A 13,318-nucleotide genomic window follows, 5' to 3' on the forward strand; every position below is an offset into this window, starting at 1 on the left:
GTTTGGTGTGGAGCAGTTTGGTCTCAGGAGAAGCGAACCGCGGGTGAGCTCTTGTGCAAGTGACCAAGGCTCTGATGATCGCAGAGACGGTCAGGACGTGTGGATTTTCGCTCCGTCCCTGTGTCTGTCACTTCTCTGTGAGGGAGGGGTAGACGCTCAAAATGTTGGTGTAATGTGCTGGGGTTCCTTGCTTTTCAGATACCGTGTTGCATCAACGAAGACGCCAGACACTGTTCGCGTAAGCTCACCCATGGCTGGTCAGGTCGTCACGTTCTCCAGCTCACTGCTCCTTCGAGATCAAATCGACTGCGGCTGGTCTTGCGAGTAGACAAACAGGTGCTGGAGTGAAAGCGACAAGATGCTCCACAGGTTTCGATCCACAACAACAACCCTTCAAGAAGCTGCAGCGGTTGCGCATTGACGGCGGAGAGATACCTCGTATTTCGGCGGGAGCCAATCCCGCAGCTTAGTTTGATGCGCTCCCCCAGTGTTGGCTCTGCTCCAGATTCCAGAGGTCGACCACGACCCAGACCTTGTGACCTGTCACCTCGCAAACACCACGCGGGACGTGACTTACTTACGCTCTATGGCCACGAGACAGAAAGATTTCTCTGCGGCAGTGAAAGCGGCAGTGAAATCTTTCTGTCTCGTGGCCATAGAGCATAAGTAAGTCACGGCCAGGTAGAGAAGCCAATCAGTCATAAATCTGGGGACGATAAGGAGCGCCGACACTGTTCACAAGGCCAGGACAGAGCCCAATGAGGTCCTAGGCATATTGAGACTCGACCGAGGGAGAAGTAGTTTGCGAATTAAATGGCTCGATTGCGGTGTTCCACAGTGCCCGGCGGATCCGTACAAGTGCTTTTGAAAGCTGTGCAGGCGAAACTTGATCGATCAAGCCGACGCGGTCCTCCAGCGCGGTGAGAACGAGTCGGCATAGCACCACAGCAAAAGAAATTCTGTGTGTATATATATAAAGGGGCGTTGGTCTGGCGCGTGTCTAGGACAAAATCGTCATCGTTGTTGGCTGTATAGCTGCCCAACAGTGATCCGGCCTGTGACTTGTGCTCGAGCGGCAGTCTGAAGATCCAGGGGTCGCGGAACAACAGAAGTTAGGAAACTTGTCTCGAGACAATAGTCTCAACGGGCGTGGGGGTCTATGCGGCACGAAACCCAAAGAAGCCGTCTCTTGCAACGACCCTGAGGCTCAAAGTTGAGGTGCTGGGAAATCCATCCCTCCAGATGATGATAGACCTGCCATGGCTCAATTTGCTGCAAATGTGAATCAGCTTCTGTCACAGGTGGGGAAATAGGAAGGTCACTCACCTTCACGAAGAAACCAGGCTGATTGTTGACGCTCGAGACCGAAAACATCCACGTGAAGCTTGCTGTTGTCATGAGGCATGAGGACATCAAAGAAATGTTTAGCCTCCAGCTCCATCATGAGCTAGAGTAGGGATATCAAACTGTGTCATGTAGCAAGGCTGAGAGATAAAGGACGACCACCGGCCACTTCCAGAAATTGAGATTTCTCCAATGTATATGAAAATCACAGACCCCTGGGCAGGCAACAGTTGTGCTTGATGGTCGAAGGGCGGTGAAGCGTAGTCGACGTTGCAACCTGGATTTGTTTGATCGACTCCTCCAGGTGCGGCCATCCGTGGTCGACGTCGAAATCAGCAAACATTTTTCAGCTCACTTCAGCCTCTCGAGCAGCGATATTGGACCCGGAAAGGCTGGATCTGTAGCACAGGAATCGTCATTCATTACGCTGAACGCAGCAGCTTTGCCCCAAAAGCCAATCACATATTCTTCTTCCACACATGTGCCCATCTCTTCCAAAACGCCACCTCATAGCCCGGCCGGTTAACCACTTGCCTGTGTCTCATTCCCATCTCCTTGTGTGGACGTGGTGGGGTTCGAATGCCGCGAGCTGCTGGCCTCGCTGGGAGTTTGTGTCAGGATGTTCTGGTCTTTCTTCCCTCGCCTGCCCAGTTTTGCACTCTTGGAGCTGGAATTGCTCGTGAATTTGGACAGAATTGAATCGCTCTCCCCCTTGTCGGATGACCCACTGACGACGCTTGACCGCGTGTCGACCATCTTCAGCTCAGGCTTCATCTCGTTCCACTTCCTGATCACCTCCACCTTCTCCTCCTCGGTTGCCTTGCCCACCGCCTCAAACCCTTCGACATACCTCGTGGCAAGGATGTAACTCAATGTGGGATCCCCGTTCAATTTCTTCTTGATCACTTCGTACAACACTCTGACTCCGAATGTGGCGTGGCCAACCACCAGTCCTCTGGGGGAAAACAGCAAATTCCCAATACCCCTCCCCAAGCCTTTGCCAAACCCTTTCCAGCCGTGGGATTTGGCGCCCTTGTACGGTTCGTAGACGACTCCTGCCCACGCCTTTGCGATATTGATGGGGGCATGCACAATTCTAGAAGTGATGGATCCCACGGTGCTCAGCATCGGATTGGGCCCGACGACATGAGAACTGATAGACCCAAATTCGACGGGATATTCGCAGGGGCGGTAGATTGTAAGCTGGTTCACGTCCAACAAGCCTTCGTTGCCCAAAACTGTAGCCGCGAAAGCGCTCAATCGGAGATCTTCTGTGTTGGATCCTTTGGTCCGGACTGACCACACCGCTGGTCGTGAGGGCGCCAGCATACAGCGGAGCCGGTCAAGGTCCATTTGTGCGTGGAAACTCGCCGCGCCGACTTCAGTGCCCTTTTCTTCTTTGATGCGCTCACCTAATTCGCGTGCCCGCTCCAAGGTCTCGGGCTTTAGCGCCTCTAGGATGGCGTCCGCAAGTCGGTCGGCTGTCAGCTCCTTGTATGGGACTGGCATCGGTCCCGCACCGGCCCTGGCAACCATGGCTCCCCAGAATGGCTGGTCGCCAAAGAAGGGGACGATGACCGTTGGACGGCCCAAGGCAATTCCAGCGGCGGTCGTGCCAGCGCCGCCGTGATGTACCACACAAGATACGTGTTGGAATAGCCAATCATGTGGTACATTGCCCAGCATATACACGTTATCAGGTTTGCCCATGTCGTCTCCCCCTAGCCCACCCCATCCTTTGGAGACCAAAGCACGTTGGCCTGTCTTCTTGACCGCGTCGAAGATGAGTTTCGTCATGGCGTTGGGATCGTCTACAACGATGGAACCGAAGCCGATGTAAACAGGCGGTGGTCCTGCTGCGAGGAATTCGGCGAGGGTTGGGTCTGGTTGGTAATTCGACGCCAACGAGAGGAAGTAGAAGCCTGCGATGGTGATGTGAGGGCCCCAGTCTTTGGGCTTTGGAATCAGTGCTGGAGACCTGGTTACCGCCTTGTCAATCGAGGGCTCTTTCTGGTTTCCTGGACGCTCAAAAGGTTTGACAGACTCACCAGCAATAGGTATAAGGTATGCGTAAACGATGAAGCATGTCCGTTGCAGCCGCCTGAGAAAGCATACGCAAACCCAGAGTCTCTGTTCTGAAGTTGTTCGTGATGTCCCCCAGACCTTCCCAGGTCATCATGTCGACGAGGGTATAGCTCATTTCGTTGGTCATGCTTCCGCTAGCCTTTGACGATTTGATGTTTGCGATGGGCTGCGGAAACTCTCGAGTCGGCGACCAGGGCATCCTATCGTCGAACGTCCTTCAGCAATTAGGCCGCGCCGCGGACGCGTCTTGACTTACGTGAACATCAAATGCAACGGAATGCCCAACTTCTCAGCGCAGTGGATATGTGCAAAACTGGGCGGGTTGGCAATGATGGCGTGCGCGACGAACGGTTGCTTCTTGGGCGCTGCCGCCGAGACGGTCTCTTCGTCTGCGTTCACCTCGTCAAAGTCGGCGCATGACCTCCAACACCCTTGCAGGATCTCAGCCATGCCTCTGCGTCGCTTGCCCACGTCACCCTCCTTGATGGATTTCATCCCCGGGATTAGGCCGGGGTTCTTGACCATAAAGGCCATGAGTTCTGCGGGGTCTCCACCAATATCGAAGAATTCCAGCCCGTTCTCCTCGACGAATTTCTTGAATGTCCCGTGGGTCGCGAGGCGGACGCGGTGGCCGTACTGCTTCTTCAAGACCAGCCCCAATGCGACAAACGGCTGGACGTCGCCGCGCGACCCCACGACTTGAACGACGACATTGAGCGGTGGAGGGATTCTCGAGGGTCGGTGACTCGCCTCTAAAAGACTATGGGCGGTCTGGGGAGGTGCGGCGAGTCCCTCTTGGATTCGGGACAGCTGCAGTTGCTCGATCTGCTGGGCGAGGAGTTCGTTGATCTCTTGGATGGTGATGTTGACTCGACCGTCGTCTGTAAGTCGCCGTCAAGTCATGTTGCTGCGAAAGAATGGGCCGGCAGAACAACTAACCTCCTACTTTGGTTTGCGTGGTGACTCCATCTCGTTGCTCCTCAAGATTCGCCGCTGCATCGGGCGCTGGGGGTTGCTTCTTCACGTCGGACGACATCTTCTCACTGGCTCATTCAACTTTAGACTTGCTGAAGAGGCTGGATATTGTCGAGCCGCCGCGTGCGTCTCCTGTCATGAGAAGGCTGTTGCAAGCCGAGAGACGACCATTGTTCGCTGCTCCATCCTCGTAAAGGAAATTGTTTCGAGGATCCCCTGTAAGTCCACATCAAAGAGCAGGAGGCGATAAGAAGCGGGAGTCGGAGGGGCAGCGCAGGCCCGGGGAGGTGGCACTCTGGCTATGATGGCCTGTTGTGATCTGCACCAGCGCCCATGATTGCCCATGATTTAGCCAGCGATCCCCATTGCGTCAGGCCTTGGCTGGTCGGTCTCCATCTGCGGTCCAGGGCATTTCTGTTTCCCCCCAATAACCATCCCGAACGATGCGAAGCTAACCAGACGAAACGATTCCAGTGCCTGAGTTCCATTGCTTGATTGGGCTCTACGAAAGCTTGACCCTGGGAACCCTGGCTGAATCAGCAGCGCAGCACCTGCGCATTGATGGAAATTTGACCAACTAGCGATGAGCCGCAGTTCTTCCTCGAGCCTGATTGAGCATGGAGCGCGAATACGAGCGAGAGCGAGATTGAGACACACACACCGCTTACACTCCACCGCCTACTACCCCTACATCGTATCCAAGAACATCAGGTGTGACAACGGGGGGGAGGTCGTCAGATGGTATGGGCAACAGCATGAGACAAAATGCTGCCGGCAGAATTGCCTTGCATTGAAATAGATTCGTGATCAAGATGCATTTCAACAAGAATATCCTTCAGGAAGAATCAGACCAAAGCCCCTCCCGAATTGTTGTCAATAACTCAACTTCTCAGCACCACCCTCCTTTTGTTCTTCCGGCGGAAACACCTCGTCCAGATACTTCAACAGACTGACTTGGGCCATGTTGGCGTGCACATTCATGCCCAACCTTTCGGTCAACTCGGGCGACAGTTCCTTCTTGACGTCCTCGGGCATCTTGGCCGCCCAATTGACCTGCTGCCGCAAGAACGGCACGGTGTAGTATCCGAAAAGCAACGCTCGGTCCTTGTCCTTGGTCACGTTGGCCCCCGAAGTGTGCCAGACGCGGCCGTTCATGAGCACGATGCTGCCGGCCTTGGCCTCAAATGGCTTCAGCAGCGAGCGCGCGTTCGAGGGAATGTCCTCGCGGGTGGTCCACTTGTCGCTGCCGGGGATGAAGAGCGTGGCGCCGTTCTCGAGGTAGACGTCTTCCAGACACCAAATGACGTTCAGGGCCCACGTCGACGTCCACGGCTCGGGCATCACCAGGGACTGGTCGCTGTGCAGGGCCATGCTCTTGGACCCGGGCCGCGCAATGTTGGCCGTGAAGTTGCTGATCAGCCAGTTGTCGCCCAGCACCTTCTCGACCATCTCCACCGCGACGGGATGCTGGACCAGGTCGCGGAAGATCTTGTCGAGTGCCATGAGGTAGAAGACGCGGATGTTGGCCGCATTCGGGTCCAGCATCGGCATGTACGTGTCGTCGCCCAGCTTGCGGAACTTGTCGGCCGCCGCCCACAGCTGCGACAGCACGCGCGAGTTTTCTTCGGGCGTGAGCACGTCGGGGATCACGGCCCAGCCATGGTCCTGGAGGTGTTGTTGCGCGGCTGCGACGGTCGACTCGGGTGTATGCGAGGCAAACTGATTGTCGGATGAGTTTGTCGTGGTGCCCAGAGAACCCATCTTGTCTGTTGTTTCCTCGTATATAGCTAGCCTCTGGTGGCCTCTCTCGATCTCCCGCCCGACAAACGCAAAGACGACTATCTACACCGTTACAACGTGATGCAGTCAGTCACTCAGTATGTCACTCAGCAAGTCAATCAGTGAGTTTGTACGGCTTGTTGTCGCCTCTCGTCCGTCCTTTCCGGTCGAGGTATGGTTATATTCAGGTGTGCAGATTCCAAAAAGGAGCCTGGAGCAAAACGGCCCATTTATGTATTGCCCTCGAGCATTGCATCCAAAACCAGGACCGCCAAAACCCCCTTAGTGAGCATCAATCATGTTGTCTCCCTCTCCCCCTCCGCCTCCTCCTCCCCCCCCCGCATCTCCCAGCTCGATTGTGGTCAGTCCACAGGCGTCCAGAGTTATTACTCGCCTCCCTCCAGTCCGGATATCCCCATGGGGCAGGATCGTCTTGGTCCTCGGTTGAACCAACATGGCCACCCAGCCAATTCCGCTGAGAGTGTCTAGGGAGCAGAGTCGGTGACTAAGAAAATATTGACTGGACCAAACCACATCTACTGCATCCGCAAACGTCCCACGCACAACCACAAACTTGTTGGCTAAGGGAATGTCGACTAAGACTCGCAATGAGTACGATTTTGCCATGTATCTATCCACATGAGGGTATACATGCCGAGACAAATCAGAGATTAATGCCATCTCTTCAACCCCCTCCCAACCTTCAACGGGTTCGCAGTGTCTTTCAATGGACCTGGATTGACCCTCCACCACCCCAGCAGAGTCTGGGAGCATTAGCTTCTTTCTTTTGACACAGAAGATGTGCTGTTCGGCCCTCTAATTCAAACTTTCCAGTGTCTCTCGCATCAATCTGAAGTATCCAGCCATCCAACGCGCCCCGCCATGCTTGCCAACACATTGCAAAGAGGGCGAATGTAACCCCCGCCCAATGATCGCTAAAGAACACAGAATCGTTGGCTCTCAGCCTCTTAGGAGAAGACTACATGCGACCCCATGCACTACCAAAGTTGACGCTATTTCTCATTCTTAACCTTGGCATGTCATCGTCATTAGCAGAAGATTCTCTTGGTTGCTCGCTTACGGTGTGCTCGTCGTTGCCGCTTGACAGACTGGACTCGGCCTTGTCCTGGTGATGTTTCTCCTCAATGAGTCTACCATCGAGAATATTCAAGAATGCAGCCGATTCCACCGTCTTAGCGTTGGGGTCCAGCATGAGTGGTCCTCGTAGAGAAGGATCATCATGTGTCTCATAAACCGGCTCCAGCTCCGGCAGCTCTTCTATAATCTGATTCTCCTTTTCCTTGTCGTTGGGGGCGGAAGTGAACGAAAAGTAAGAGTCAGAATTCTCCGAAGGGCGCAGAGGTGGACGCGTGGTGGGGGCGGGAGCAAGCGGTTCTTCTTGCTTTGGAGTCAACACACTGCTCGCAGCGTCCGAGGAAAGGGTGCCATCAAAAGCCATGGGTGTGTGTCCGGCATGTCGCTTCAACTTTTCATCCAGCGGCGAGATGAGAGAGTTGACGTCCAGCCTGAGAGAGTCCTCTTTGGTAGGTTGTGGTACAGGGGACAGCGCGGGACTAGCAAACTGCGGACTGGTGATCTCCTTGTCGAACGACGAGGTCAAGGCCGCCGACTTGAGGGTAATGCCGTCCAGGGTTTTGTCGACCTGTTCGATCGGTATGGGGATATTCTCTTGGCCGCCAGAGGTGGGCGAGACCTCCTTGGACAAGGGAGGCAGGGCTTCATCCTCGGAAATGCTTGGGAGATGGGACACTTCATCCTCGCTGGCAAACACCCTGGTTACCGGAGGAGTGGATTCGGGACCTCGCCAGACTGGTGGTTCTGCAATGGTGGGTTCGGGAGAGATGCGAGAGCGGTGTTTGCCATTGATACCAAAAGGTTGAAAGTCCGTTTTGAACGAGCGGAGACTTGTCGCCGACGAGTCATTGCTTGATCTCCTCTTGGGGTCTCTGTTCTTGTTGAGTTTTCGCTCCAATTCGGCTATCCGTGCTTTGAGCGCGGTCCGTTCAATATCCCAGGCTTTTCGCTCGCTTTCGTGAGATTGTCTGAGCTGCGTATTCCACAACCGGCATTGCTCCATATAGGCCGTGATGTCCACTTCAGGGGTGGGATTGGTCATTTGAAAACCATGCTTCGGCAGTTGACTCGCAGAAGATATCGGGGGGAGTAGTGGCACATTTGTGCCGGCTATCGAATGACGGCCTTTGGCTGGCATTGTGGGAGGATCTGAGAAGCGCACCGCCCTGAATTCAAGGGACGAGCTCATTGTACGGGGTTGGTTGAGAGGAGAAAAGTTTTCTGGGTCATGTTCGAGCGCTGGGGTAGGATCGAAGGCTTGGGTGGGAGATCGGGGAGCCATCTGTGGGCAGGGACGATTCCTGACTGAGGAGTATGATGTTTCAAGCTAGCTATCGTCGTCCGAGCACCGTCGATGTGTCACCCAAATGAGTGTATGTAGAGTTGGCGTCGTGGGTGAAGAATAACAAAAAGCTATGAGGATGACGTCTGAGATGGACAAGTGCCGAGGCCTGGAAACAAGATGACAGGCAAATGCAGTCAAAATTATAAACAAGATTGCGGATGCGGACGTGGCAATATCGATGATGGGGATGTTGACGACAAGTACATGGAGTCGTAGAAAGGGAGTTCAAGTGGGAGAAGATGAGAGAGTGTGCGAAGTGAGTTGGAGCCCAGCGAGTGTGAGGTTGAGAATTGTGGGCAGTAGCGACAGGTGTTGAATCTCGCAGGCAGAATGACTTCGAGGCGGAGGCAGTTTGTCGCAGTCTCGAATGGTGCACGCGTATGTACCTCGTAGGAACTTCAATGGGGAATTAGATAGGAGACCTGTGTACCATGTACAGGTGTCTGCTGGAAAAAGAGTGGATTGAAAGCGATAAACAAAACGCCTCGTGGCATCCTCTTCGTCTCGCCTCTTTTTTTTTTATGGATGACGTTGGTCCGTGCCTGAAGCCGAGATGGAGTGGATTGTGTGTGTGTGTGTGTGCGGTGGCTTTTTTGGGGGAGAAGAGGGGGAGAACGGGAGAAAGGGACTGGGCACAAACTGGATGACTGGGTCACTTTGGATCTGCCATCTACCTAGGTGTCATCCACCATTAGCAGGGGGGAGGGTGAGAGAAATTTTGGAGCTTGGGCGTAATGGGATGGGCGGTGATGGGACAGACTACAAGTAGCTAGGCGTGCTAAGTTCAGATGGCGGCTGTGATCTGCAAGGGTACAACCTGGCTCCATCTGCCCCGAAAAGGGCCAACGGGGGAACAAACAGGAGGTCAACGGCAGGGCTTCAGGGTCAAGGCCTCAATGGACCAACGGGAAGACCCCGATGGGGTTCCACTGGGAGTCAGGGTCCAGCATAGTACAGTGAACAGAGTGCCCGCAGTTCTCCATTCCGGGCGCCGCTAAAGCCACCGTCTCGGGCACCAAAGCCCCGAGGAACCTCTGTTAGGGGGCTGCTACAACAGCGCTCAGGGTCTGCCAGCGAATTTCTGGGAACTGCCGATTAGTGGCCGCACTAGCTGCATGCAAGCGACGACTTGAACAGTACGAGTACGGAGAGCAGAGTTAACGAAGAGGCGGAGAAGGTTTTCATTTCATTTCTTTTTCTCGTTCCTTGATCAAAATCCACTTTTTCATGTTGTTGACCAAATGGTGATGGCGGTGAAGATCGGAATCTCAGGCTGTGGCTCCTCAAAGGGACACGCGATATACATCCCAAAAGGGAAAGAGGCAGGCAGAGAGCCAATTTGTCAGCACCACGAGTCCACGACCACCACATTCGTGACCAACACAAGTAGATGCCACGACTACCAGAGAGATGAAGACAACTGGTTGACTGTCGAGCACAGAATCGCACAAGAGAGTCCTGGTCACTCAGGTTTGCTGGTGGCTTTTTTGCCAACTCATCACCCGCCGCTTTACCCTTGCACTTACGAACAGTTGGATCGCCCTCTTCTACTCGGTAGCTTTCTTAATTGCTGGAAACCTGGACATATCTTGGCTCATTTCCAATGCTTCCACACGTCTGGCATAGAGATGGTCTTTCTAGGACAGCTCAAGGACGTAGTTTTGGACAAGGGGTCTTTCTCTGCTTCAACGCTCACTTGAAATGCTGTGTTGATCGACACATTACATCCCAAACAGCGAAACTTGTCTATTTGGGCACTTTCGAAGGATACCACATCTCCGTTGAGATGCTTTCAGCTCGTCGTTGCCCTGACTTGGTTCCGCCGTCCCTCTCGGAGAATGGACAGGAGACTTGTGAAGACAACACTGGCCCAGCACACCAACAACAAAAAGGATTTGTGACGGAAATGTTTACAAAGAACCCAACACCTAAGGAAATATGACTAGTTCGAGGCCTGTCTGTACCTCGGATTGTCAACCTGGACAAGTTCACCCCCTCAAATCCGACACGAAAGCGGAATTCCCGATCTGGAAATGTGGGTCCGTATAACCCGAGGAACGGAGAATGGTGAGGGTTGATATGGATGGTTGAAGATATGCTTGTTAGGAGCTGTCAAATGCTTTTTTTGGTTGTCAAGTCTTTATCACCAAACACATATCTGAGCCAACTCACGAATATTGCCAGTGCCAGACTCTCTGCCAAACACTATGATTGCCGCCAACGAAATGCAGACCGACTGGTCGGCACCCAGCCAAAAGTCCATCGATGATGATCGCCCGATCAAGGTGATTTGTATAGGAGCGGGCATCTCTGGCATGCTCACAGCCATCCGATTTCCTCAGAAGATCAAGAATCTAGACCTTGTCATCTACGACAAATCCGACGACATTGGAGGAACGTGGCACGAGAATCGGTATAGTCAGCCCCTAAGTCCTTAGTGCTATCTATATACGCTTTTCCACGCTATGAGGTCCTAACAGACATGCTTGTTGTAGATACCCTGGTGTGGCCTGTGACATTCCTGCCCACAGTTACCAATTCACGTTTGCAAACAACCTCAACTGGAGTTCCTTCTACGCCGCGGGCCCTGAGATCCATCGCTACCTGAAGAATGTAGCTCGTCGATACGATGTCGAGCGATACGTCAAACTCCGACATCTTTTCCTTGGAGCCCGGTGGCAGGCGGCGGATGGAAAGTGGGAGGTGGAGATTGAAGATCTCGAGAGTGGAAGAGTATGTAACAACCTTTTTTTTTGGCCCAGAAATACATACGACATAACGTTCACATGTGGCTGACAAAAGAAACCCGCAGAAATTCACCGACCGGGCAGACATTTTGATCAGAGCTACCGGAATTCTCAATCGGTGGGAGTGGCCAGACATTCCAGGCCTTCGCGATTTCAAAGGGACTCTCCTACACTCGGCGGATCGAAAGAGCTGGGAGACTCCGCTGGACCCCAAGGGGAAAAGGATAGCTGTCATTGGGGGTGGCTCGTCGGGAATCCAGATTGTGCCTCAGCTCCAGCCCACGGCGGCTCGGATTGACCATTATATGAAGGGCAAGACATGGGTGTCGCCAGTTGGTTACGGATCCGACAAATCCAACCGGGGAGTGACGGATAACTGTAAGCCTCTCCCTCTCTCCCTCTTTTGAGGGCCAGAAGATCTGGTAGCACAAGACTACCCGAGATAAAACACTAATTTGAATCTCCAGATAAATATTCAGAGGACGAGCTCAGGACGTACCGCGAGAATCCCGAAGAGTACATCAGATACCGGCGGGAAATCGAACGGATCATGAACGCCAAACCCGAGATCCTGTTCAAGGGCACCGAGGAGCAAAAGGCCTTCTTCGCGCTCAACGACGAGTCGATGAAGCAGAAGCTCTCCAAGAAGCCACACATATACGAGAGCCTGCGGCCGGACTTTTCGCCCTTTTGCCGCCGGCTCACTCCCGGTCCGGGCTTCTTAGAGGCGCTGGTCGAGGACAACGTCGAATTCATCGGCTGTGGCATCGATACGGTGGTGGAGAATGGTATCAAGGCCAACGATGGCAAGGTGCGCGAGGTGGACGTGATCATCTGCGCCACAGGCTACGATACGTATGTCGTTGTTGTTGTTGTTGTTGTTGTTGTTGTTGTTGTTGCCCTCATCTTCTTCCTCTGACCGACTAACCGGGTGCGCAGATCCATGGAAAATGAACCACCCATCATCGGACTCGACGGCAAGACCCTCGCCGATATGTGGAATCCCGACCCTCAGGCCTATCTCTCGATCTGTGTGCCGAAGATGCCAAACTTTTTCATCTTCTTTGGCCCGAATGGCGGCGCTGGGTCCGGGTCGGCAATCCCCTTTCTCGAGTCGGTGACGCTCTACCTCGTCAAACTGGTGCAGAAGATCCAGCGAGAGTACATCAAATCTATGGTCGTTACGTACGTTGCGAAAAGGCTCCCTCAATTCCCTTTCCCTCTTTTTTTTTGTTGGGTCTTGACTCATTGTAACCATGCGTTGGGACCTAAAACAAGTACATCATGACTGACCTTGTTTGCTTGTGATCTATAGTGAAAAAGCCACCAGCGACTTTGTCAAACATGTCGACGAGTACTTTTCCAAGACAGTTTTTACCGAAACGGTACGTTCCAGAAGAACTCTTATTTTGTTGTTCGATATCGTATACCTCTGATCTCTTCCGTTTCTTTCCCTCCCTTTCCTTCCCTTCCTCGTCGCCGCTTCTCACCTGATGTCATACCGTCCTACCATCCAGCCTGAAGACACTAACAAAAATCCGCCAGTGCAAATCGTGGTTCAAGCGCAACAAGCAAAACGGGCGCGTCACGGCCCTCTGGCCCGGCGCGTCGATCCACACGCAAAAGGCGCTGGAAAACCCGCGCTACGAAGACTTTACATACGAATACCTCGACGCCCTGGGCTCCAACACCATGGCGTGGCTGGGTAACGGGACGACCGTGGCGCAGGTCAGCGGGGAGGACACGACAGAGTACCTGGTCGACAATGACGTTCCGCCGCCGATTGTGGAGGGGGTGCATGAATGGGATAACTAGCAGGTTGTTGCAGTCGACTTGCTCTGCAGGCTGGTGGTCGGAGAGCGCGTCGAGAATTTACTTGATTTTACTTGTATACAGATGGGCCCCTTCTTTGACCAAGGAACCGACTTTGTAGTTCTTATATGCGGAA

At 53.6% G+C, this 13,318-nt stretch overlaps 4 protein-coding genes across 4 annotated transcripts; 1 reads left to right on the forward strand and 3 right to left on the reverse strand.

Annotated features, from left to right (window-relative positions):
* Positions 1-1,866: 1,866 nt before the first annotated feature.
* Z517_10444 (uncharacterized protein) lies at positions 1,867-4,465 on the reverse strand (the record flags this gene model as incomplete). The annotated part of the gene is made up of 4 exons (XM_013424055.1): positions 1,867-3,322; positions 3,393-3,629; positions 3,686-4,310; positions 4,369-4,465. 4 exons carry the CDS (start codon positions 4,463-4,465, stop codon positions 1,867-1,869), a joined length of 2,415 nt encoding a protein of 804 aa, XP_013279509.1.
* Positions 4,466-5,277: 812 nt separating this feature from the next.
* Z517_10445 (uncharacterized protein) lies at positions 5,278-6,165 on the reverse strand (the record flags this gene model as incomplete). The annotated part of the gene is made up of 1 exon (XM_013424056.1): positions 5,278-6,165. One exon carries the CDS (start codon positions 6,163-6,165, stop codon positions 5,278-5,280), a length of 888 nt encoding a protein of 295 aa, XP_013279510.1.
* A 997-nt stretch (positions 6,166-7,162) lies between these two features.
* On the reverse strand, positions 7,163-8,560 carry Z517_10446 (uncharacterized protein; the record flags this gene model as incomplete). The annotated part of the gene is made up of 1 exon (XM_013424057.1): positions 7,163-8,560. The coding sequence occupies one exon, from the start codon at positions 8,558-8,560 to the stop codon at positions 7,163-7,165; it is 1,398 nt and encodes a 465-aa protein (XP_013279511.1).
* A 2,270-nt stretch (positions 8,561-10,830) lies between these two features.
* On the forward strand, positions 10,831-13,185 carry Z517_10447 (uncharacterized protein; the record flags this gene model as incomplete). The annotated part of the gene is made up of 7 exons (XM_013424058.1): positions 10,831-11,036; positions 11,119-11,356; positions 11,436-11,748; positions 11,838-12,225; positions 12,310-12,555; positions 12,686-12,755; positions 12,916-13,185. The coding sequence occupies 7 exons, from the start codon at positions 10,831-10,833 to the stop codon at positions 13,183-13,185; spliced, it is 1,731 nt and encodes a 576-aa protein (XP_013279512.1).
* Positions 13,186-13,318: the final 133 nt, after the last annotated feature.

Source organism: Fonsecaea pedrosoi (assembly GCF_000835455.1).
Source record: "Fonsecaea pedrosoi CBS 271.37 unplaced genomic scaffold supercont1.7, whole genome shotgun sequence".
Lineage (NCBI taxonomy): Eukaryota > Fungi > Ascomycota > Eurotiomycetes > Chaetothyriales > Herpotrichiellaceae > Fonsecaea > Fonsecaea pedrosoi.